The sequence below is a fragment of the Zingiber officinale genome, chromosome 2B (assembly GCF_018446385.1).
Source record: "Zingiber officinale cultivar Zhangliang chromosome 2B, Zo_v1.1, whole genome shotgun sequence".
Classification (NCBI taxonomy): Eukaryota; Viridiplantae; Streptophyta; class Magnoliopsida; order Zingiberales; family Zingiberaceae; genus Zingiber; species Zingiber officinale.
In genome coordinates this window covers 55,573,410-55,598,649 of record NC_055989.1, presented here as the reverse complement: position 1 = coordinate 55,598,649, position 25,240 = coordinate 55,573,410, and the positions used below count along the sequence as shown (strand labels likewise).

Here is a 25,240-nt window from a genome sequence, read left to right as displayed (position 1 = left end):
TTATCTCATAATTTTGTGGGTGTTACAGTACCCCGTACCTCATAGAAAGTTCGTCCTCAAACTTAAAATAGCTTCGTTAGGTAGTGCCGGACTTCCTGCTGAGTGCATCGGCTACCTTGTTTGCTTTACCAGGGTGATAAAATATTTCGCAATCATAGTCCTTGACTAGCTCGAGCCATCTGCGTTGTCTCATATTTAGGTCTTTCTGCGTGAAGAAATATTTCAGACTCTGGTGGTCTGTATAAATCCTGCACTAAGCCCCATATAGATAATGCCTCCACGTCTTTAGAGCGAAGACCACCGCTGCTAGCTCTAAATCATGAACGGGGTAGTTCCTTTCATGTTCTTTGAGTTGTCTAGAGGCATAGGCAATGACTTTGCCATCTTGCATGAGTACAGCTTCGAGTCCTAAGAAGGAAGCATCGTTATACATATCAAAGTCCTTGTTGCTTTCCGGAAGAGTAAGAATCGGAGCACTGGTCAGTCTCCATTTCAGTTCTGTAAAACTTTTCTCGCAGTCGTCCGTCCATTCATACTTTTTATTCTTCTTGGTGAGAACGGTCATCGGGGCTACTATCTTGGAGAAGTCCTCTACAAACTTCCTGTAGTAGCCTGCCAGTCCAAGAAAACTTCTGACTTCACTGGCGTTCTTTGGCCTATTCCAGTTGCTTACTGCTTCAATCTTATTCGAATCCACCATTACTCCGTCCTTGGAGATAATATGACCCAAAAATGATATTCGATCAAGCCAGAACTCACATTTGGAGAATTTTGCATATAGTTGCTTTTCTCGAAGGATCTGTAATACCGTATTCAGGTGTTCGGCATGCTCTTCTTGGGTTCTCGAATAGATGAGAATATCGTCAATGAAGACAATCACAAATTTATCGAGATACGCCGAAAAGACCCGATTCATCAAATCCATGAAAACAGCCGGAGCATTTGTCACTCCAAAGGGCATAACTACAAACTCATAATGCCCATATCTTGTTCAAAAGGCTGTCTTCGGTATATCCTCTTGTTTCACTTTCACTTGATAATAGTCGGACCTTAAATCAATCTTTGAGAAGACAGTTGCTCCCTTCAATTGGTCAAACAGATCATCGATCCACGGAAGGGGGTATCTGTTCTTGATTGTCGCGTTGTTCAGTGCTCGGTAATCTATACACATTCGCATAGACCCATCCTTCTTTTTCACAAATAGTACCGGAGCTCCCCATGGAGAGTGACTAGGACGAATAAATCCTTTGTCGAGTAATTCTCGTAGCTGTTCTTGAAGTTCTTTCAACTCTGTCGGTGCCATTCGGTAAGGTGCTTTGGAAATTGGTTTAGTACCCGGGACTAACTCAATCGTAAATTCTATTTCTCTATCGGGTGCTAATCCCGGTAGTTCATCAGGAAACACTTCCGGATAGTTGCACACCACTCTGACATCTTCTAGTTTCTGACTTCCAGTTTGTCTTGTGTCAACCACTTGCGCTAGAAATCCATTACAACCTTCGTCTACCACACTTCGTGCCTTTACCGCTGATAAGAATTTTTCAATTTCTTTCCCAGATTCCCCAATATATTCAAACATCGGTTCAGCTTCGGGTCGGAATACTACCTTCTTATTACGACACTCGATTGAGGCGCCATACTTGCTCAAGAAGTCCATGCCCAGTATAATGTCAAAATCCCGCATATCAAGTACTATCAGATTGCAGTAGAGTTCTCTGTCTGCGATTCGGATAGGTACGACCCGCAGCATTTGCTCCGACGGCATAACCTCCCCGGATGGTAGGGTTGTTAAGAATGTATCATTTAGGGTTTGAGGTGGTATGTCCAATTTCTTTGTAAATGGGGTTGAGACGAACGAGTGTGTCACCCCAGTATCAAATAATACTAAAGCATGCTGATTAAAAATAGGCAGCTGACCTGTAACGGCGGTAGAGGCGTTTGCCGCATCTTCACTAGTGATCGCAAAAACCTTGGCATTTGTCATTGCTGGCGGGGCTTCCAATCTCCCCTGGCTGATTGAAGTCCCTTCTATAGCAGTTTGCATCTGGTGTAGTTGTGAAGGGGCACCCCTGTTCTGGTTGTTCTGCTGGAATGGTGCCTGCATTTGAGTAGGACAGTCTCTGGCCAAATGTCCCTCCTGTCCACAATTATAGCATTTTCGTGTACCTTTGTGACACAATCCGGAATGCAGCTTCCCACAAATAGAACACTGGGGGTATCTCGGTTGCTTATTTACTGACCCACTTTTTTCATTGTCCCACTGCTTTCTTTTTCTGGTAGACGTTCCTTTTCAGCCTGTTTTAGTACTCTGAGGTTTCTGTCCCTCGGCTCGTGTCTGACCTTTATTCTCCTTCATCGCTTTTTGATAATGCTCCGTAATCAGTGCACTGCTGACTAATTCCTCTGTAGTCTGCGGCCTATTAACTCCGCTGACCACGTTCAGTGCTATCTCGGGTCGAAGCATCTTCAGCATCAGCCTGACCCTTTCTCTCTCTGTACGCACTAATTTAGGACAAAGGCGTGCTAGTCGGTTGAAGCGCTTTACTGCTTCGTTCACTGATAAATCACCTTGCCGGAACTCAGTAAACTCGTCGTAATGCCGGTTCGTCACTTGCGTATGAAAGAATTCTTCGAAGAACTCTGTCTCGAAGTCTGTCCAATTCATCAGATTAATTTGCCTCTTCGCTTTAACTCTTTCCCACCACATTCTCGCATCTCCGGAGAAGCAGAAGGATACACATTTGATCTTCTCTGATTCAGGCCAGTCCAAAAGTTCCACTGTGCTTTCTACGGTCTTGAACCAGGCCTGGGCATCCCACAGCTCGCAAGTACCCGAGAAGTTCTCCGGTTTAAGTCTCAACCACTGAATCAAATAGGTCTCCTGTTGAACCACTGGGGCAGGGGCTACCGGTGGTACTGGTGCAACTAGTGGCACAATGGGCACTGCATTCTGAACTACTGGTGGGGTAGTAGGGGTTCCTTGTTGACCCATCAAAGTCGTGATCATCTGTTGTTGTTCCGTGATCTGACGTTGAAGGTCGGTGACTACCTGAGTCAGATCTGGTGGAGTTACTGTCTCCTCTGCTCGGGTAATACGTCTCCTAGCCAAGCTTATCTTCATTAAACAACAATAAATTATCGTTATCCCTATTCGCCGTCATAAGGATATTATTATTCCTATCTTACCATCATGCATGTCTATCCTAATTCAAGGTATAACTAAACATGCAGAATATTAGAGCATTGACAAAAGTTAAATTAAACTAAATCAGAGAACATGCATAATATTAAAGCATTAAAAATTAGATTAAATCAAGAATAAGTAAACATGCATAATATTAAAGCATCAAACATTAAATTAACTAAAACAAAGAATAAGTAACATGCATAATATTAAAGCATCAAAACATTAAATTAACTAAATCAAAGAATAAGTAAACATGCATAATATTAAAGCATCAAACAAAATTTTACTTTAAACATATAAAATCTTACTTGGAGCGGCAGGATAGAGGCTTGACATGTGTGTAGTGGAATGACTAACTTGGCTCTGATACCAAACTGTAACGCCCCGCCCCTCCTGCTAAGGCGACGGGGGTTACTTGAGACACATACATACTTAACACAGCGGAAGTCTTACTTAGAGAATTAAAAAAAAACATTTTCTTACTTAAAAATTCACCATAGATATAAAAGAACCACATAGCATACCGATCATATTTTTGAGTCTTAAATACTCAAACACATACTTAAGGTCATGGAGTCATAAGGTAAAAACATCAACATGGTAAATTTCTTATTAAATAAAAGCAGGTCATTTCTTTTAGCCAGTCCACTACCGCACACATCCTTTCTAGCCCCTCCTGCTGCTCCCCTAGTCCATCCATGTCTTGCCTTTATCTATGGTATAAGAAAGTAAGCTGTGAGCACACATGGCTCAGTAAGTTCCTTTCCTACTCACAAAAACCGTAAAGCGTATTAAAAACATAAGTCATAAGGCATAAAGACAAATGTATTATGTCAAGAGCATATCATGGCATATCATAACATAACATAAAGTATCATGGCATAATCATAAAGTATAAGCATGGTAAATTCCTAAACATATATCATGCAACATATGCAACATGTCTTTTGAAAACTTATACAATACATACTTAAACATAATCTCAACATGTTTGGGGCCTCGACTTGTACCACATACATAAATGCGCGCGTCCTATGTAGGTCCAAGGTAGCAAGTCTTGAACCCTACAAGGCATACATACTAGGCCCGTTTCTTAGTCCATCGACCTAGGGGCACTTAGGAGCTCATCCTTAACGAGGCCCGTTTCTTAGTCCATCGACCCCGGGGCACTTCTGGAGCCCACCCTTGGTACAAGCCATACATAAAGTAAAGTAGCATATCATACATATCGTAGTTCTTATTCTTACATGCATATCATGTTTCTTGACATATCATAAAACATGTATTTTTTGGACACACAACACATGCATGAATCATAGCATACATCATGAACATATCACTTAGCATATCATAAGCATGCATATTTGGGCACACAACACATGCATGAATCATAAGCTTGCATAATGAACATATCATTTTTATCATATCCTAAAGCATGCATGATTGAGCACATAGCACATACATGGATCATAAGCATACATAAGAGAGCATGTCACTTATCATAAAAGACATAACCATTCATGGAATCATTAAATAACATCTCTTGATTCATTCATAACATGTGAGGTATATCTAGGTCACTAAACCCATATGGCCGAAAGTCATGAATAGAGGCATGATCTCTAGACAACATACAAATATAAAAATCCCATGATATCTTCACATACTAGCATAATAAAGGTCATAAGCATGTTAACATAAATTTTTAAGCCCTCCTAGGTTTCAAATTCTTCATGGTCGAAACCTTTCATGTAGAGCAAACAAGTTCTAAATAACATGCAAACATGTAAACCCTAAGCTCATATCATATCATATTTCATAAGGAACCACTTAAGCATATTTAGTTTGGGTTCTAAGTTCCTTAAGCTCCCAAACTTATCATGGCCGAACCCTAACATGTCTCCTTCTAGGTTACAAGTAGCATGGAAGTGTTGAACCTTAAGCCAATATCTTATACATTTTCATGAGAAACAACATAAGCATATTTGTTTTAAATTCCAAACTTCCTAGACCCTTTAACTCAAGGTGGCCGAAACCTATAACTCATGGAATTAGGTTTTTAGTGGCATAAGAGCATGGTAACCACAACTACATTTCATAGCATATATCACAAGACATCATAAGCATATATAAGTTGGGTTCTAAGTTTTCTCTAGGCTTTTAATCTTGTAATGGCCGAAACATATAAATCATGGAACTAGATTTTTAGTGACATAAGAGCATAGGAATCACAACTACATTTCATGGTACTTATCACAAAAACATCATGAACAAATGTAAGTTGGTTTCAAAATTTCTCTAGGCCTTTGCACTAGTATTGGCCGAACCCTAACAAGCATGAACTACATTTCTAGTGGCATAAGAGCATGGAACCACAACTACATTTCATAGTACTTACCACAAGGAGCATCATGAACATATATAAGTTGGGTTCTAAGTTTTCCTAGTCCTTTAATCCAAAGGTGGCCGAAACATATAAATCATGGAACTACACAATTTTCATGACATCATAACAAGGAACAACATTAGTAAACTTAGTAAAAAAAACATCTACTAGTTCCATATTATTTTATCAAGAAAGTCATGAGCTTTCTAGCCTTGGTTTAAACTTTCCTAGACTTCAAATCTCATCATAACCGAACCTTTATAAGCATGAAATAAGATTTATAACTACCATACAATCATGGCATAAAACTTCGTACCTTGTCTTAGGAACAATCTTAGCATGCTTAGCCCTAGATTTAAAACTCTCTTAAGCCTTTACTTCTTACATGGCCGAATACTCATGGGCATGAAAAATGGAGTTTCAACAATATACAAGTAGGAGAAAAGTTAACAACATCATTATCATAGGGTACATAACTCAAGAATAAGGAAACATGCTTAGTTTGAGTCTTAAACTTACCTAGTCTTCTTGTTCATGCTTGGCCGAGAGTTTAAAGCTTATAGATCTAAGTTTTCATCATTTATTCTAGCATGGAAACCTTAGATTAACTTTTTACATAAAATACATATCACAAGAAAGATAGTAAGCATATCTAATTACAACTTTCTTAAACTCTTCTTCTTCTTTTGGCCGAATTTTCTTAAGGCAAGTCCTAGGTTTTTAAGCGATCTAACTCCATGAAAAACCATACAAACTATTGTACCACAGGTGAGGGGAAGCTTACCTAGTAATCACTTGTTAATCTTTAAAGAAATGGTACCCTTGGTGAAGAGGAAGTATGGGGCTTCTTCTTCTAGCACTCCTTTCGATTTTCTCTTGCTTGGAAGGGTACACCTTGAAGGCTCCTTCTTGTAGTTTAGTTTTCTCTTAGGGAGAAACCTAAACTTGGCTTGTGGAGATGAGGGAGGAGGCTTAGAGTCCCGGCAAGGGTGAGGGAGAAGGAAAAAAAAATGAAAACCTTTAGTTCCTTTCCTTTTTATGCTAAGTAGGTGGAAGTTACCAAAATGAACTTTGCTTCCCTTCCTCCTTATCTCATGCATGTATTTTCTTAATGAGAATATGTCCTCATCCCCTTCCCTAAATTCTTCTCTTTATTATCCTCTTAAACCCCACGAAAATAGAGAAGGAAAGGGAGAAGGACAACTTGTCTTTTGCTACTCTTTTTCCTTAACCAAGAGGTAATCAAGAGAAAGAAGCCACTTGATTTTCCCTTTGTTCCTTCACTAAATTTTAGCTTTACATTTAACTACAATTCCCATCATTTCCCTTTCACATATTATTCATTATCCTAGTGGTTATCATACATAATTTTATTTCTATCCTTTGTGAGAGGTTCAAGGTTCAAACCTTCACCTCTTCTTTTATTTCTCCTATCTCTCTTTTTTTTTTCTTTTTTTGATTCTTCATATTTTTAGGCTCTAAAGAAAATAACACTCATATACTTATCTCATAATTTTGTGGGTGTTACACATCTTGTAGTCACACATATACAAAAATATACAAAATGAGTTGTTACTCATCAAAATACACTTGTTTTCCATTACTGTTCTCCATATACATTAAATCACATGTTTTCCATTTGTTGTTCTCCATATGGCGCGCTTTTAATTTACAAATTAGCAAGGCAAGCTACATCTTAACAATGCTCACTTCTTGCATCAAAAAAACTCAAGCCTCACGAATTGCCCGACCTGCAAAAGAAAAATTCAACAAAACTTATAAAATTCTATAATTCCAGATTATAGTCTACATGACAACATGAATTCTTGGAAAATAAACAATACAAGGAAACAGGCCATTTTATACTCGAAGTTGCATGTTTGAGGTGGTTATAGTCAAAATTACTATAAATATGATTACCAAAGAATAAGAGCAACTAAAAAACTACTTTTATCCAGTTAGGGAAAAAAATAGACAATTGTAAATTTTCCTCCTTCTCTTACGTTTTCAATTAATGACTGGTTTAAAGAGGATTTTTTGCAACTTCATCAAGTTTTACATTGACTCAAACTTATGACTACCCTTGAACATAATCTTTGAGTATCTATTTGTACATGTTGCAGAACTGTTAGCCACTGCTAGAAGAAATGGAGAAACTCTTCCAACTAATGTACTCCATGTGACTCAAGGAGCCTTATCAAAATATGGTTCTAATAATAATAATAATAAATCCTCTCTCAATCAGCTGCATTCATGAGTAACACATTGGAAGAGGAATATCAAGGCTGTGTCTGAAAGGAAAAGAACTCTGGTATTCACAAAATATAATTTAACCGTCAGTCCTTGCATAATGCAGAAACAACTAAATAAGCGTCATGTAACATCAAATGTTAGAATGAGGTATTGGGCAAAGGTATGTGTATAATTTATTTCATGGAACATCAAATGTAGAAACAGAGTTTTTTTTCCTTCAACCAAACATTTAAAAAAAAAATGGAAATTTTCAAAGCATGACATAACTGCCCAAATCTGCATTGGATATAGATACTTGGATAATGACACTCAAACAGTGACACTAAGAGTGAACAATCACTAATCCTATTGAACACATGTACAATTTATAAAAATAGCCATGTTAGATATTGCGATCATACTCATGTTGAACTATATCAAGTCCAAGTAACATAGACATGGAACAATTGTAGCACTGACACCATATTCAACCACACAAGCATTATCATACTAGAGATTTGAATGAACATTAGTTATCAAATTTTGTAAACAATAAGCAGTAGAGTACTAGCCTTGTATGTTAAACTTGTTGAATGTACAATATCTCATAAGAAAGTTTACCTTTAATGTTATCACAATAATCACATCCAGAGAGAGTACACAAATCAATGAACTGATCCATAGTGAGTCTTAGCTCTTCAAGAACCTGAAAAATAAGGATGAGAATAAATACAGTAATTCAATTAGCAATAAGCAGAATAAATATACCTTTGAAACGTCAAATTCCATCACAGAGATTTTTTTGGAACTAGGATCCATTAAATGATGGAGAAACCTTGGTACCCTAAAAGTTAAAGTATCCATGTTTTCTGAGGCAACCGCAAACACCTAGAGATTGATAACAAATAAATACGTTTAGGATATTAAAGTTAAAAAAATAAAATAGAATGTGTTACATTGCATCATTTTACCTTGTCACTTTTGCAAAGAGCTGCGCATTGAGCTTCTGCTTCACAGGGTGCCTTTAGATCAGAAAGATGAGTTTAGCTTCTAAAACTAGAGATACAATACTTGTATATTAAGCAATTGCATGCAGCTTTAGGAAATGTTTGCAAGAGAAAGTAAAATTGTGTCATTGTTAGTTCAAATTCTTGTAGCAAGGATAAAGAATTCAATAAGTGAAAGTGGACTAGTTTACCTCAATAGTAGGCACACCCATTAGTCTTAAGAGACGTTTACAATCTTCATTATGTTGCTTGGTTACCTGTGAAAAAACTCTACAGTCATCTACTGGAATCAAATTCTTCAAGAAAGTAATTTGAAAGTTCAAAATATATTTAAAGAAACTCTATGTTACATATGAAGAAAACAGATAATCAGCATGCTAACTTTATGTTGATTGCATCATAATCAATAAGATCCTCATGGTAATTTCCAATAAAATAGCAATATCAAAGATTACCTTGACAGTCCTTTTGCTGTACTTTTCAATTCCCTCCAAATCACCAGTCTGCAAACAACAAATGTAACCAAGACAGCAAAAGAAATTCTAGCACACTAAGGAGTCCCAATAAAGGTACTTGTTATGCACAAGCAATGACCTCAATTGTTGTGTTCAGATCGTTAGTTGCATCTTTCCTCTTTAAATATCTAAAGAATAAAATAAGCTTAAAGATTATCATTATCTTGCAACAAAAAAAAGGAGGGGGACAATGACAAAACTGTAAAGACTAGCCTTTTGGCAAGTTCTTGTTTCTTCAACTCTGGAGGTTGACCGTCAAATACATATCTGGCATAAAAAAGATGATAATAAAATATGGTGGTTGAATGATAAACAAAATGATATTTAGACATGCAAATGGACTTACACTGGCTCGATACCTGCTTCTAATAATCTGATAGTTCGATTGAACATCCCTTGCAAATGACTTATCGGCCATACAAAATGTCAAGAGTTAGAAGAAGAAATAAAAAAGTCCAACTCATGCATAGATTTTTCAATGAACTCTGCAAATTCTTTCCTAATTCCAGGAAGTCCTCGAGAATCACTATATGCACCTGATTGCTCGAAAGAAAGTTGAGATTCTTATCAGAATGACTAAAACAATATTTACTCATCAACATGAAAAAAATAACAAGGCCTGCAGATGATGTTTTGGGTTTGTTACATATAAAGATACAACTAAAAACTGGAATATGACACAAATGTTATGAAAAGGTCAACATAAAAATTGCTTGGGTTACAAATGCACAAACAAGTACAGAATACATTTCTTTTCCAGATCACCGTTAACAAGAGGAAACAAGTTGCAAAGCAGTTTAGCTTGAGAAACAGACTGCATCAAAAAGGAAAAGGTTTAAGTAGACTGCGAGTTGAAAATTGTAGGAATATGTGAATACCTAAACCACCCGAATTCAATGAAAGATAATGTTTAGCTCTTGCAATGACATCTGCTGGGAATAAAAGCCCGACATTAGGGTCATCCAATAGAAATGGAGCTTGGCACAATGCTACCACCTGGAGAATAGTATAGGTAAAAAATTACACCATTAAAAAGAGAAATCTAATGGAAAATGTCTCTTTATCTCAGGGAGCACAGAGAAGGAGAAATTGCTCCATGTACAAGGAATTTTTGACTTGTGAAGATGATTTTTTCTCACTGAGTTCCTTAAGTCAAGCAATAGAGAAGAATGATCAACACTTTGATACAAGTAGTTTTTAAGAAAGAATAAAGAGAAAATGGAAACCTGACGGGGAAATGTTAATGGCTTCTATCCGAGAGCATGAGGGTTCTCGACATTTGTGAAAATAATCAGCAAACAACAAAAAAAACCAATCTCATGGAAAGTAAGTCCAACTTGTATCTTGTTTCTTAAGATTAAATTGCAAGGGGAGTGCAGTATTATAACCTCAAATTTTAATCTCACAAGTGGCATCCCAACAAGCTAACAATAAAAAGAATCAAAGGCATATGTGCACTTCATATCTTGATACAAGCAATAAAGTAAACATATACAGTGCTAAATAACCCAGGAAGATATCTTCAACCAGATAACAAGAATGGAAAAAAAACAATCAAAGTCAGATCTTTCAGGAATCGAAATAAGAGTCTCTTTCAATAAAATTTATTCTATTTAACTCAAATCATGTTGTGGCACAATCAACGAAAATTGTGTATGAGAAAGCATCATAACCTTCTTCCCCTCCTTCTGCAACTCCGAAGCCCGCAGGTAAAGCTCCCCTTTGACAGCATATGCAACTTTCTTCACATTCTCATTCAGCAACTCGTAGTCTAACGGCTTCGGCGCCATCCTAATACTAATTAATGATTTAAAATCAGAACTTCTTATCTTAATACTGACTAAATAACAAAAGGAGTATAGAAGAGGTCACATGCTAATTTTATGATGGAAAGCAGATCAAACTTACTTGGACATCAAAGATTCTGCTGCCTTCTCCAGGCATGGAAAAATTAGCCTATTTTGACTGAAACTTGTTGACTCTCTTTGTTAGAAAATGGGCAGTCTTCTTGGAGCATATAATGTAGAAATATGCATCTCCGACTCTGTTGTAGTTCTATAGACATGAACAGAAACAGCAATAAACAAGGATGCCATGGCTAAAATCCTGATGCCTTTGCAGTCTGCTATAGACCCTGCAGAAGAAGCTTGCTTACATGCGAAACAGACGTATGTTTTCACGTTCTTCTCTGATCTAAGAAGTCATTAAGAAAAACTAGAGGAACAAATCTCGTGGAAAATGATCGCCATATTCAATTAATGATACGATTAAGACGATTTGGTGAATTATTTTTTTAAAAAAATGACCCTAATTCGATTGAATCTGAAGCAGAGGAAACCCTAATCAAAGGAAAAAAAAGATCGAGCACAGACCTGGAACTCGGAGGTGTGGTACAAGCTCATAAACAAGCAGAGGGCACTGGCCTGGTGGAACATGGGCTGCGGCTTCTCGCCGTTATCCTCCTCGCCTCTTCCCAGCGGTGCGAAGATGTCGTGTGTGTTGCTATATAGGGAAACAGGTTCGAAGAACCCTCTGCCAAGGCCAGACGACGAAGCGACGGCTTGCGTCCCGGAGAAGGTGATGAAGACCGCATCATCGCTCCTGTCAATGACGAAGTTGGCACTACTTGCATTGGCACGCAGGCAGCGGGTCCAGGCTTGTGCCAAAAGAGGGGAAGATGCAAGGAGCGCACCAAGGACATGGCTCATCTCAAACCTTTAGGAGGCAAAGGTAGACAAATCAAGAGTGAGGGTGAGAATGAGAGAGAGAGGAGAGCACACCGTTGTGGAGGAAGATCCAGTGGTCGACGGGATGGCGTGAAGAGATTGTATGAGGAGAGGGAAAGAAAATTGCCCTAGGTTCGGGGGCGCGAAGGAAAAACACGGCGCCGAAAAGAAAACAGCGAGGGAAAGGAAAATAGCGAGGGGGGAAAATGATCAAATTCAATTACAATGGTTTTTTTCAAAACTGTTGTCGTAGACGCTAAAAACGCGGATAAAGACAACGGTTTATAAAACCGTTGTAAAAAGTGTTGTCGTTTTAAAAAAATATTGCTCAATGACAACAGTTTTGCCAAAACCGTTGTCTTTTATATTTAATGGGGAGTTCAAAGACAACGGTTTTGGCAAAAACCGTTGTCTTTGAGCAAATACGCAAGGCTTTCTCTTAAAACCGTTGTCGTAGGGGTGTTGTCATTTGTTGTTTTTATTGTAGTGATGGAATTATTTATAAGGGTCGCTTGGTAGCTAAAGGTTTCAAGCAAATTCATGGTATTGACTATGATGAAACCTTTTCTCCAGTAGCGATGTTTAAGTCCATTCGGATCATGCTTGCTATTACAGCGTACCACGATTATGAGATCTAGCAGATGGATGTCAAAACCATATTTCTGAATGGAAACCTGCTCGAGGATGTGTACATGAACAACCTGAGAGTTTTGTAGATCCACAACATACTGGCAGAGTATGCAAGCTGCATAGGTCCATTTATGGACTAAAGCAAGCTTCTCGGAGCTGGAATCTTCGATTCGATGATGCAATCAAACAGTTTGGTTTCATCAAGAATGAAGATGAACCTTGTGTCTACAAGAAGGTTGTAGGGAACACAATTGTCTTCCTTATATTGTATGTGGATGACATACTACTCATTGGGAAAGACATCCCTTTGCTGCAGTCTGTCAAGACTTGGCTAGGGACTTGTTTCTCAATGAAGGACTTAGGTGAAGCATCCCACATTCTAGGCATACAGATCTATAGAGATAGATCTACGAGATTGCTTGGCCTAAGTCAGAGTATATACATTGACAAGGTATTACTTCGGTTTGCCAAGCAGAACTCCAAGAAGGGATTTCTGCCAATGTCACATGGTGTGAGTCTTTCGAAGACTCAAAGTCCTTCTTCTAGAGAGGAGAGAGACCGCATGGATCAGATCCCTTATATTTCAGCTATAGGATCTATCATGTACGCCATGCTATGTACTCGTCCAGATGTCTCGTATGCTTTGAGCATGACGAGCAAATACCAGTCAGATCCAGGTGAAAGTCACTGATAGCAGTCAAGAATATTCTTAAGTACTTAAGAAAGAATAAAGAATATTTCTTGATATATGGAGGCGAAGATGAGCTAGCTGTAAAGAGTTACAGTGATGCCAGCTTCCAAACTGACCAGGATGATTATCGATCGCAATCAGGGTTCGTGTTTTGCATAAATGGTGGTGCTGTGAGCTGGAAGAGTTCGAAGCAGGACACAGTCGTTGATTCTACAATAGAGGCTAAGTATATTGCTACATTAGAAGAAGCAAAGGAGGCAGTTTGGATCCGCAAGTTTATTACTGAGCTTGGGGTGGTTCCTAGCATTGCTGATCCCATAGAGCTCTATTGTGACAATAATGGAGCAATAGCACAGGCTAAGGAACCTCGCTCACACCAGCGGACCAAACACATACTACGGCGCTTCCATCTCATTCGAGAGATCATCGATAGAGGAGATGTGAAGATTTGCAGAGTACCCACTGAGGCTAACATCGCAGATCTCTTGACCAAGGCTTTGGCACAGAGAAAGCATAATGGTCACACTAGGTCATTGAGCCTTAGAGCCTATACTGATTGGCACTAGTGCTAGTGGGAGATTGTTAGTTAGAGCCCTAGAGCCAATCATTTAATAATTGTTGTATGGACTCGTTGTATCATATTCTTATGTATATATAAAGGTATTTGTTTATGGTTATTATACTTACTTGTATTAGTGCCAAATAACTAAGTATAATAGCGTCCTTGAGTAGAAGGTTCTTACCTATATCAATCGATTGGTTGAATTGATAGTGAGATGATATAGGGAACACTACTTTTAATTATTCCTAGTCAAGTATTAACATTCAGGGACAATGTTAATGCGACGAGACTAGCATGTAGGTCAACTCGATGACTTGATCTCACAAGTCATGGATATAGAGATATCAAGTTGACACATGGGTATGCATTGGAGAATGTATACTGAATGACCCGCCATGAGAAAGTATCATGGATCGTTATATGAGTGTCATATACTTTTTCATGTGGCTATTTGTATGACTATTAGTCCTTGGACCTGAAGTCACCATGGTTCCCTACATAATGAGTTACATACTTTGACTTCGTCAAACATCACCCGTAATTGGGTGGACTATAAAGGCGATTACTGGGTATGTAACAAATTATGCGGAGGGATGTGAGTGATGTAGATGGGATCTATCCCTCCTATATAACAGGAGTGACATTGTGATTCTTGATAGAGTGAGACCACTAAGTGCATGGCCATGCCCAAGTGAGTCAATATGAGACATTGAACTCATTTGATTAGAGTGAGTCTACTTAGAGTTCAAGATTTAGATTGATCAGAGGATGATACCGTCTATGCCTCAGATTTGATCAACCTAGATGTCTAGGATAGAAGGACATTGTCACATATTGTGAAGAGTCACAATTAGTAGTCACAAGGTGATGTTGGATCTCAACATTCTTGTAACTTGGGTAGTAATGATGTGTTGCTAGATACCGCTCATTACTTATGCTTCTAAATGGGTTTAGGAGTATTGCCAACGTTACAAGAACCTATAGGGTCACACACAAAGGGAAATTAGATGGAGATTAGGTTCATTTGATGAACCAAGAGGATTAGGTTCATGTGATGAACCAAATTGGATTAAGAGTAATCTAAAGTAAACTAATTGAGTTGAACTCAATTTGGTTCTTGTGTTAAATGAGTCTAATTTGGACTTAGACTCATTGAGCCAATTTAATTCACTGAATAGAGATTTATTAAATTAAAATTGACTTGAATCAATGGTTAGATTTGATCAACCATGGGAGAGAAAAAGATCAAGTTTGACTTGACTTAAGTAGGAAGATAAAGAGTCAAGTTTTGACTTGACTTTGACTTGACCAGTGCCACATGATCAAGGCTTCTTCATTTGGTCAAGTTTGACTTGACCAAATGCCACCTCATGGAGGAGATCAAGAGACTTGACTCTTGATATTCCATGGGGGTTTAGAAGCATAAAGTGGCCGGCCACTTTGGTGGGGGTTACAAGAGTGAATTGATTTTTCATTCAAGGTTTATTCTTCCTCTCTAACTTTCTTCTCTCCCTCTCCTCCACCATTGCTGATCCTTTAAGGTTGCTAGCACATCTTTAGAGGTTCTATCCATCGATTTGTTCGTGTGGATACAGATAGAGGGTTGTACACTTGACAACCTTGAGATCCGGCGAACCTTGGACGAGCGGGATTTGCGAAGGGCTTCGCATCAAGGGTAATCTCTTTTTCTTTGTAGATCTAGTGTAGATCTAGGTTAGAGAAACTCGTACACGTAGAAAATTTTGTTTTATAACTTCGTACAGATCCGGTGGCATGGGATTCGGGGTTTTCGCAATGCAAAAAGTGATTTTTGCAGCCCGAAAAACCCAACACTATGCCTCAAATTGATCAATTTAGATGTCAAGGATAGAAGGACATTGTCACATATTGTGAGAGTCACAATTAGTAGTCACAAAGGTGATGTTGGATCTCAACATTCTTGTAACTTGGGTAGTAATGATGTGTTGCTAGATACCGCTCATTACTTATGTTTCTAAATGAGTTTGGGAGCATTGCTAACGTTACAAGAACCTATAGGGTCACACACAAAAGACAATTAGATGGGGATTAGGTTCATATGATAGACCAAGAGGATTAGGTTCATGTGATGAACCAAATTGGATTAAGAGTAATTCAAATTAGACTAATTGAGTTGGACTCAATGTAATTCATGTGTTGAATGAGTCTAATTTAGATTATGACTCATTGAATCAATTTAATTTAATGAATAGAGATTCATTAAATCAAATTGGTTTGAATCAAATAGTTAGATTTGATCAACCATGGGAGATAAGAGGTCAAGTTTGACTTGACTTGAGAGGGAAGATGAAAGGTCAAGTTTGACTTGACCAAATGCCACTTCATTAGTCAAGTTTGACTTGACCAAAGCCACATGGCATGGGGCCGACCAATGATGGTGTTCCAAATCATGATGGCTGCATTATGTGTGTGCCACCTCATGAAGAAAAATCAAGAGGCATGACTCTTGGTATCCCAAGAGTGGCCAACCACTTAAAAGGGAGAGGAGTTACATTTTTGGGAATTCAAGGCAATTGATTCCTTCTTCTTCTTCTTCCTCCTCTCTTCTCTCCCTATCTTCCTCCATTGCTGTGACCTTCTAAGGGTGCTAGCACACTCTTAGTTGTGTTTTTATCCACCTATTGTTCGTGTGGATACACATAGAGGAGTGTACATTTGACACTCTCGAGATCCGGCAACCCTTCTGGACGAGCGGGATTTGCGAAGGGCTTCGCTTCAAAGGTATAAACCCCTTTCTTGTAGATCTAGTGTAGATCTAGGATTAGGAAACATGTACATGATAATTTTTATATATGTTCGCACGGATCCGTGGCAAGACTTCAGGGTTTCCCCAAAGCAAAAAGCGGTTTTTGCGCCCCGAAAGTCCCAACAGTGGTATCAGAGCCACGTGCGAAGCATGTACTTGTTTCATTTTGTATTTTTATGAAAAATATCAGATCTATAAGTTTCTGTAAATTTTCTATTTTTATGTATTTTATGAATATTTTTCTCGTAGAGGCGAAGCAATAAGTGTTTGGACACTTGTAGGCTTCGACTACCGAGAAAAACCTTCCGAATCGGCAAGGCCTCACCCAAATTGTTTTGGGACAGCTGCTCAAGGCGATGTAAGATCATAAATGGACACTCGTGTGACTCATTTCACGAGAAGGGGCGCTGCCCCTAATCCCGTAAGGGGCATTGTCTAGCGATCGCGCCCGAAAATCACTAAACGGGACCACCGGGAAGTTGCGACTCATAAAATCATAAAATTAGTAGTAAAATTATAGAAATTTATGGAAATTACATAATTTAGAATTATGTATAATTTTTCTGATGGTCATGGCCCAAGAACCCAATTTGATTGGTCAAATGTGTTGTAATTCATAATATGGCATACGTGCCATTTTTGGATTGTGCGTGTTGTATTTGATATGCGACCTACGTGTCGTGTCTCCTCTATTTTAATATTTCTATTATAAAATAGTTTTAGACTTGAATGTAACTCGATTTTCACCTTTTGTAATGTACAAAATGAGGTGGTGGAAGGTCCACTCAAGAAGGAGTTACAAAGAGGGCACTGTTAACACATGGTGGTCAAAGGAGGCACTTGGAGAAGCCGTTGATCCTAGGTTAACCGTCCGATCTTCTCATTGGCTTGAGAAGATCGTAGTAGGGCCATGACCTTATCACAATTAATTATAATTATCATTGCTTGTGTGTATGTGATGCATGCTAGAGTAGGATAATTAGTGCCTTGATGTGTATAAGATACGAATCCACGATTAGATTAGATCTAAATCAACTCAACTCGAAATGCCTACCAAGTTTTGATACCCATCACTACCTCGATCATATGTTGTTGTTGAATCTGCCAAAGCAGAGCAACGCATATTATCTTGGTAGGGTGCGGAGGGACAATCTTGGTCCCGCCTATCAAGGCTTGGGTGAGTACAAACTCAATTAGATTGAGTATAACTAGTTAACTCAATTGGATCGGGTATAACTATAGGCATTTTTCCAACGGTTGGATGATAGGATAAAAATCACATTTATACTAAATCTTTGGCGATTTAGCCAAAGCTAACTCAAGTTTTAATGTAAATGAGATTTTTGATCCTATAAACAAGAGTTGCATAGAGATGTAATTGATAAATTCGTTATCTACCGATCATACTAAGTCTTGGGCGATTTAGCCAAAGCTAACTCAAGGCATAGTATGATGTGGATCTTGTCCTGCATGAATTATAGCTCATTGGTTAGAATCTAGTAAGTGTGGTTTGACCACATCCATGGCTTGATTCTATAAAAGTTCTATAATTCAGTAGGAGCATCATTTGATTAAAGGCCTAATTAAATGATTAGTGGAATATGATATTTATTTCTGTAATTTTCTGTTGTAGATTGCCATGTCGACAAACACGAACACCTTCTCCCTACGTTCTGTCTTTGACAAGGACAAGCTCAATGAAGCTAATTTCCTGGACTGGTACAGAAATCTGAGAATCGTTCTCACACAAGAACGAAAACTGTACGTCCTAGAGCAGCCCATTCCGGAGGCACCTCCTGCCACTGCCACGCGAGCTGACCAAGATGCTTATAAGAAGCATCAAGATGACGCATTAGATGTGTCATGCCTCATGCTCACAACCATGAACTCTGAGCTTCAGAAGCAACACGAGTTGATGACTACTTATGATATGGTTGAACATCTTCGTCAACTATATCAAGGACAAGCAAGGCATGAGAGATTCGAGATCTCTAAGGCACTGTTTCAGTGCAAGTGTTAGTTAGAGCCCTAGAGCCAATCATTTGATGATTGTATTATGGACTTGTTGTATCATATTCTTATATAAATAAAGACATTTGTTTTTGGTTATTATATTTACTTATATTGGTGCCAAATAAACTAAGTATAATAGCGTCCTTGAGTTGAAGGTTCTTACCTATATCAATCGATTGGTTGAATCGATAGTGAGATGATATAGGGAACACTACTCTGAATCATTCCTAGTCGAGTATTAACATTCAGGGACAATGTTAATGTAATAAGACTAGCATGTAGGTCAACTCGATGACTTGATCTCATAAGTCATGGATATAGAGATATCAAGTTGACACATGGGTATGCATTAGAGAATGTATACTGAATGACCCGCCATGAGAAAATATCATGGATCGTTATATGAGTGTCATATACTTTCTCATGTGGGTATTAGTATGACTACTAGTCCTTAGACCTGAAGTCACCATGGATCCCTACATAAGGAGTTATGTACTTTGGTTTCGTCAAACGTCACCCGTAACTGGGTGGACTATAAAGGCGATTACTGGGTATGTAACAAATTATGCGGAAGGATGTGAGTGATGTAGATGGGATCTATCCCTCCTATATGACGGGAGTGACATCGGTATTCTTGATAGAGTGAGACCACGAAGTGCATGGCCATGCCCAAATGAGTCAATAGGAGATATTGAGCTCATTTGATTTAGTGAGTCTACTTGGAGTTCAAGATTTAGATTGGTCAGAGGATGACACGGTCTATGCCTCACATTGATCAATCTAGATGTTTAGGATAGAAGGACACTTGCCATATATTGTGAGGAGTCACAATTAGTAGTCACAAGGTGATGTTAGATCTCAACATTCTTGTAACTTGGGTAGTAATGATGTGTTGCTAGATACCGCTCATTACTCATACTCCTAAATGGGTTTAGGGGCATTGCCAACGTTACAAGAACCTATAGGGTCACACACTAAGGATAATTAGATGGAGATTAGGTTCATATGATGAACCAAGAGGATTAGATTCATGTGATGAATCAAATTGGATTAAGAGTAATCCTAATTGGGCTAATTGAGTTGGACTCAAGTTGATTCATGTGTTCAATGAGTCTAATTTAGATTATGACTCATTAAACCAATTTAATTAAATGAATTAAATTCATTATATTAAATTGACTTGAATCAAATGGTTGGATTAGATAAACCAAGAGAGAGATTAAGTCAAGTTTGACTTGACTTGAGAGGAAGAGGAAGAGTCAAGTTTGGCTTGACTTTATGCCACATCATTTGTGACTTGGCATTAAGTGGCCAATAATGGTGTTACACATCATCATGTTTAGCACATGTGTGTGCCACCTCATAGAGGTTACAAATCTCTTTAATGGCCACATTAAATGAGAATGGGGGTTTCAATTCCCATTGTGGCCGGCCACTTATGGTGTTGAATGAGATTGATTTTTCATTCAAGGGATATTCATTCCATCTTCTTCCTTGCTCTCTCTTCTTGCTCTCCCTCTCCTCCTCTTGCCGTGACTGATCAAGGGTGCTAGCACACCTTTGTTTAGTTTTTCTCCACCCATTTGTTCGTGTGGATACTTCTAGAGGATCGTACGCTTGACGATCTCGAGATCCGGCACTTCCTTGGACAAGCGGGATTCGTAAAGGGCACGCATCAAGGGTAAAAGGTTTTCTCCTTGTAACTCTAGTTTAGAACTAAGTCTAAGAAACTTGTACTCATAAAATTTTGTTTTTATTTTACTTCGCACGGATCCGGTGACGGGGGTTTCGGGGTTTCCGCGACGCGAAAAAGTGGTTTTCGCGGCACGAAAAACCTAACAGTGGTATCAGAGCCACGTGTGAAGTTTTGTACGAGTTTATTTTATATTTTTATGAAAAATAGCAGATCTGTAGTATTCTGTAAATTTCACATTTTATAGTTTTTATGGGTATTTTTCTCGTAGAAGCAAAGCACAAGTGTTTCGACACTTGTAGGCTTCGACTACCGAGAAGATTTTTCTGAAACGACAAGGTTTCGCCCCAAATATTTTTGGGATAGCGGGCTAAGGCGCTGTAGGATCGCTAAGGAACACTCGCGATGGTTAGATCGTGGATAGGGGTGCTGCCCCTGGCCCCGCAAGGGGATTCGTTCCGCGATTGCGCCCGTAAACCCGCTAAACGGAATCGCCGGGAATTTTACTCATAAAAACTGTAAAAATTATAGTAAACATTACAGAAAATTATAGAAAATATATAATTTAGAATTATGTAACATTTTGTGATAGTTATGGCCCAAAAAGACCCAATCTGATTGGAAATATGTTGTAATTTATAATACGGCCTGCGTGCCGTCATGTGATGTGCGTGTTGTATATTTGATTCGCGACCTGCGCGTCGTGCCTTTCTCTATTTTTATATTCTTGTTGTAAATTAGTTTAGACTCGAATGTAACTCGAGTTTCAAAATTGTAATGTACAAAATTGGGGCCGTGGAAGGTCCACTCGAGACGGAGTTACGAGGAGGGCGAAAGCAACACAAGGTGGTCAAAGGGAGGAGCTTGAGAAGCTGTTGACCTTAGGTTGACCATCCGATCTTCTCATTGGCTTGAGAAGATCGTAGTAGGGCCATGACTAATCACAAATAATTTAATTAATTGCTTGTGTGTATGTGATGCATGATTAGTAATTAATTAGTGCCTAACGATTAGATTAGTTCTAAATCGTGTACAAGATGCACCCTCTCGGTTAGATTAGAACTCAGTCGCATCAACTCTAATGCCTACCGTGCCGTGATACCTATCACTACCTCGATCACATGTGTTGTTGAATCTGCCAAAGCAGAGCAACACATATTATCTTGGTAGGGTACGGAGGGACAATCTTAGTCCCGCTTATCAACGCATGGGCGAGTACAAACTCAATTAGATTGAGTATTCCTAGTTAACTCGGTTGGATCGAGTATAACTATAAGCATTCTTCCAACGGTTGGAAAGATAGGACATAAATCACATTTATATTAATTCTTGGGCGTATTAGCCAAAGCTAACACAAGTTTTAATATAACTGTGGATAATGATCCTATAAACAAGAGTTGCATAGAGATGTAATTGGTAAATCGTTACCTACCGATCATACTAAATCTTGGGCGTATTAGCCAAAGCTAACTCAAGGGTTAGTATGATGTGGATCTTGTCCCACATTAATTATAGAATTCAGTGGGAGCATCATTTAGTTAAAGACCTAATTAAATGATTTAAAAGAATATGATACTTATTTTCTGCATTTTTCTGTTGTAGATAACCATGACGTCGAATATGAACTCTTTCTCCCTGCTTTTTGTTCTTGAGAAGGACAAGCTCAACGGAGTAAATTTCCTGGACTGGTATAGGAACTTGAGAATAATTCTCACCCAGGAACGTAAACTGTACGTTCTGGAGCAACCCATTTCGGAGGCTCCTCCTGCTAATGCCACGCGAGCTGACAAAGATGCTTATAAAAAGCATCAATATGATGCATTAGATGTGTCCTGTCTAATGCTCGCGACCATGAACTCTGAGCTTCAGAAGCAACATGAGTTGATGGGCACTTACGATATGGTTGAACATCTTCGTCAACTATATCAAGGACAAGCACGACATGAGAGATTTGAGATCTCAAGGGCACTATTTTAGTGCAAGATGTCAGATGGGGCTCCCGTAGGCCCATATGTACTCAAAATGATTGGGTACATAGAAAACCTACAAAGGTTGGGATTCCTGCTTGGCCAAGAGATGGCCACTGACCTGATATTACAATCCTTGCTGGATAGCTATAGTCAATTCATTCTAAACTACAATATGAACGAAATTAATAAGCCACTACCTGAACTGCTTAGCATGTTAAGAACTACTGAGCTGAACCTTAAGAAGGCTAAACCCCACTCTGTTATGATGGTTCAGAAACACAAGGGCAAAGGCAAGGCACTGAAGCCTAAAGGAGGGGTCGCCAAGGATGCTACCTGCTTCCACTGCAGTCAGATCGGGCACTGGAAGAGGAACTGCAAGGTGTACCTGGAAGATCCTAAGAAGAAGCGAAGTGAGACTTCCACTTCAGGTATATATGTTATAGAAGTCAATCTATCTATTTGTTCATCATGGGTATTAGATACCGGATGTGCTTCTCACATTTGTACTAATGTGCAGGAGATACATAACAATTAATTAATTAATCTATTTGTGATTTAGTCATGGCCCTACTACGATCTTCTCAAGCCAATGAGAAGATCGAATGGTCAACCTAGGGTCAACAGCTTCTCCAAGCTCCTCCCTTTGACCACCTTGTGTTGCTCGTGCCCGCCTCGGAACTCCGTCTCGTGTGGACCCTACACCGCTCCAATTTGTACATTACAATTTGAAACTCGAGTTACATTCGAGTCTAAATCTAATTTACAACCAGAATAAGAGAAAGGCACGACGCGCAGGCCGTGGAAAAAAAAAAAAAAATACAGCACACACAATCATATGACGGCACGCAGGCTGTATTATGAATTACAACACAAATCCAATCTTATTGGGTATTTTGGGCCATGACTATCACAAATTAATATATAATTCAAAATTATATATTTTTCATAATTTTTCTATAATTTTAAAAATAATTTTTACAATTTTATGAGTAAAATTTCCCAGCGGTCCCGTTTAGCGGTTTCGAGCGCAATCGCGAGGGTTCCTTTGCGATCCAACAGCGCCTAAACCCGCTGTCCCAAAACGATTTGGGTCGAGACATTGCCGTTTCGGAAAAATCTTCCCGGCAGGTTCGTTTTTAGCGATTTCGGGTGCAATCGCGAAGCAAATTCCCTTGCGGGGTTAGGGGCAATGCCCCTACCCACGATCTAACCATCGTGAGTTGCTCCTTTGCGATCTAATGGCACCCGACCCCGCTGTCCCAAACGGATTTGGGGCAAAACGAAGCCGTTTAAAAGAAAACTTTCCGGTAGCCGAAGCCTACAAGTGCCGAGACACTTGTGCTTCGCTTCTACGAAAAATTACTCATAAAAACTCTAAAAACTCAATTTTTACAGAAAATCACAGAAGGTATATTTTTCATAAAAATACAAATGAACTCGTACAAGTCTTTGAACCTTGCTCTGATACCACTGTTGGGTTCTTCGGGCCGCGAAAACCCCGAGTCACCCAAAGCCATGGATCTCGTGCAAAGATACGTAAATAAAATTATCGAAAAACCTTTTCTTGTACGAGTTTGTAAAAACTTTAGATCTACACTAAAGTTAAGATCATTACCCTTGTAGCGAAGCCCTTCGCGTTCCCGCTTGTCCAAGATGTTGCCGGATCTCTAGTTGTCAAAGTAGACAACCTCTATATGTATCCACACGGACACAAGTAGAAGGAGATGACCAAAACACAAGGTGTGCTAGCACCAATGGAGTGTTTGGCCAAGGAATGGGAGAAGGAGAAGAGAGAGCACCCAAGGGAGAAGAAGAGTGAATGAATCAATTGAGAGGAAATTCAAAAAACCCCTTAGCCATCAAGTGGCCGGCCACTCTAGGAGGTGTAACCCCCACATTAATTCCAATTAATGTGGAGACCATCAAGAGTTGTAACCCCCATGAGGTGGCACTCTAGGATGATGTGGATCAACACTATTGGTCCACATCTTGCCACCTCACTAAATGACATGGCAACAAGTGTAACCTCCTCATTTAATGTGGGCCGACCACATTAAATGCTATGGAGGCTTGTAACCTCCATGAGGTGGCACACATTGATGATGTGGAGCAATCCTATTGTTCCACATCTTGCCAACTCACTAGTGATGTGGCAAAAAAGTCAAGTCAAACATGACTTTTTCTCTTCCTCTCAAATCAAGTCTAACTTGATCAAAATCTCTCTCATGGTTGATCTAATCCAACCATATGATTCAAGCCAACTTAATATAATGAATCTAATTCATTAAATTAAGTTGATTTAATGAGTCATAATCTAAATTAGACTCATTGAATACATGAATCAACTTGAGTCCAACTCAATTAGCCCAATTTGGATTACTCTTAATCCAATATGATTCATCAAATGAATCTATTCCTCTTGGTTCATCATATGAACCAAATCTCCATCTAATTGTCCTTAGTGTATGACCCTATAGGTTCTTGTAACGTTGGCAATACCCTAAACCCATTTAGGAGCATAAGTAATGAGCGGTATCTAGCAACACATCATTACTACCCAAGTTACAAGAATGTCGAGATCCGACATCACCTTGTGACTACCAATTGTGACTCCTCACAAAATATGTCAAATGTCCTTCTATCATTGACATCTAGATTGATCAATGTGAGGCATAGACCGTGTCATCCTCTAATCAATCTAAATCTTGAACTACAAGTAGACTCACTCGATCAAATGAGCTCAACATCTCATGTTGACTGATTTGGGCATGGCCATGCACTTCGTGGTCTAACTCTATCAAGAATATTGATGTCGCTCCCGTCATATGGGAGAGATAGATCCC

The 25,240-nt window shown here is 38.9% G+C and overlaps 1 protein-coding gene across 1 annotated transcript; it reads right to left on the bottom strand.

Annotated features, from left to right (window-relative positions):
* Nucleotides 1-7,810: 7,810 nt before the first annotated feature.
* On the bottom strand, nt 7,811-11,117 carry LOC122048286 (flap endonuclease 1-A-like). Its single transcript, XM_042609877.1, has 13 exons — nt 11,001-11,117; nt 10,255-10,323; nt 10,068-10,141; nt 9,812-9,903; nt 9,674-9,734; nt 9,541-9,594; nt 9,407-9,455; nt 9,268-9,315; nt 9,004-9,069; nt 8,777-8,827; nt 8,574-8,693; nt 8,427-8,511; nt 7,811-7,818 (listed from the first exon to the last, which is right to left on the bottom strand). Exons 1-13 carry the CDS (start codon nt 11,115-11,117, stop codon nt 7,811-7,813), a joined length of 894 nt encoding a protein of 297 aa, XP_042465811.1.
* Nucleotides 11,118-25,240: the final 14,123 nt, after the last annotated feature.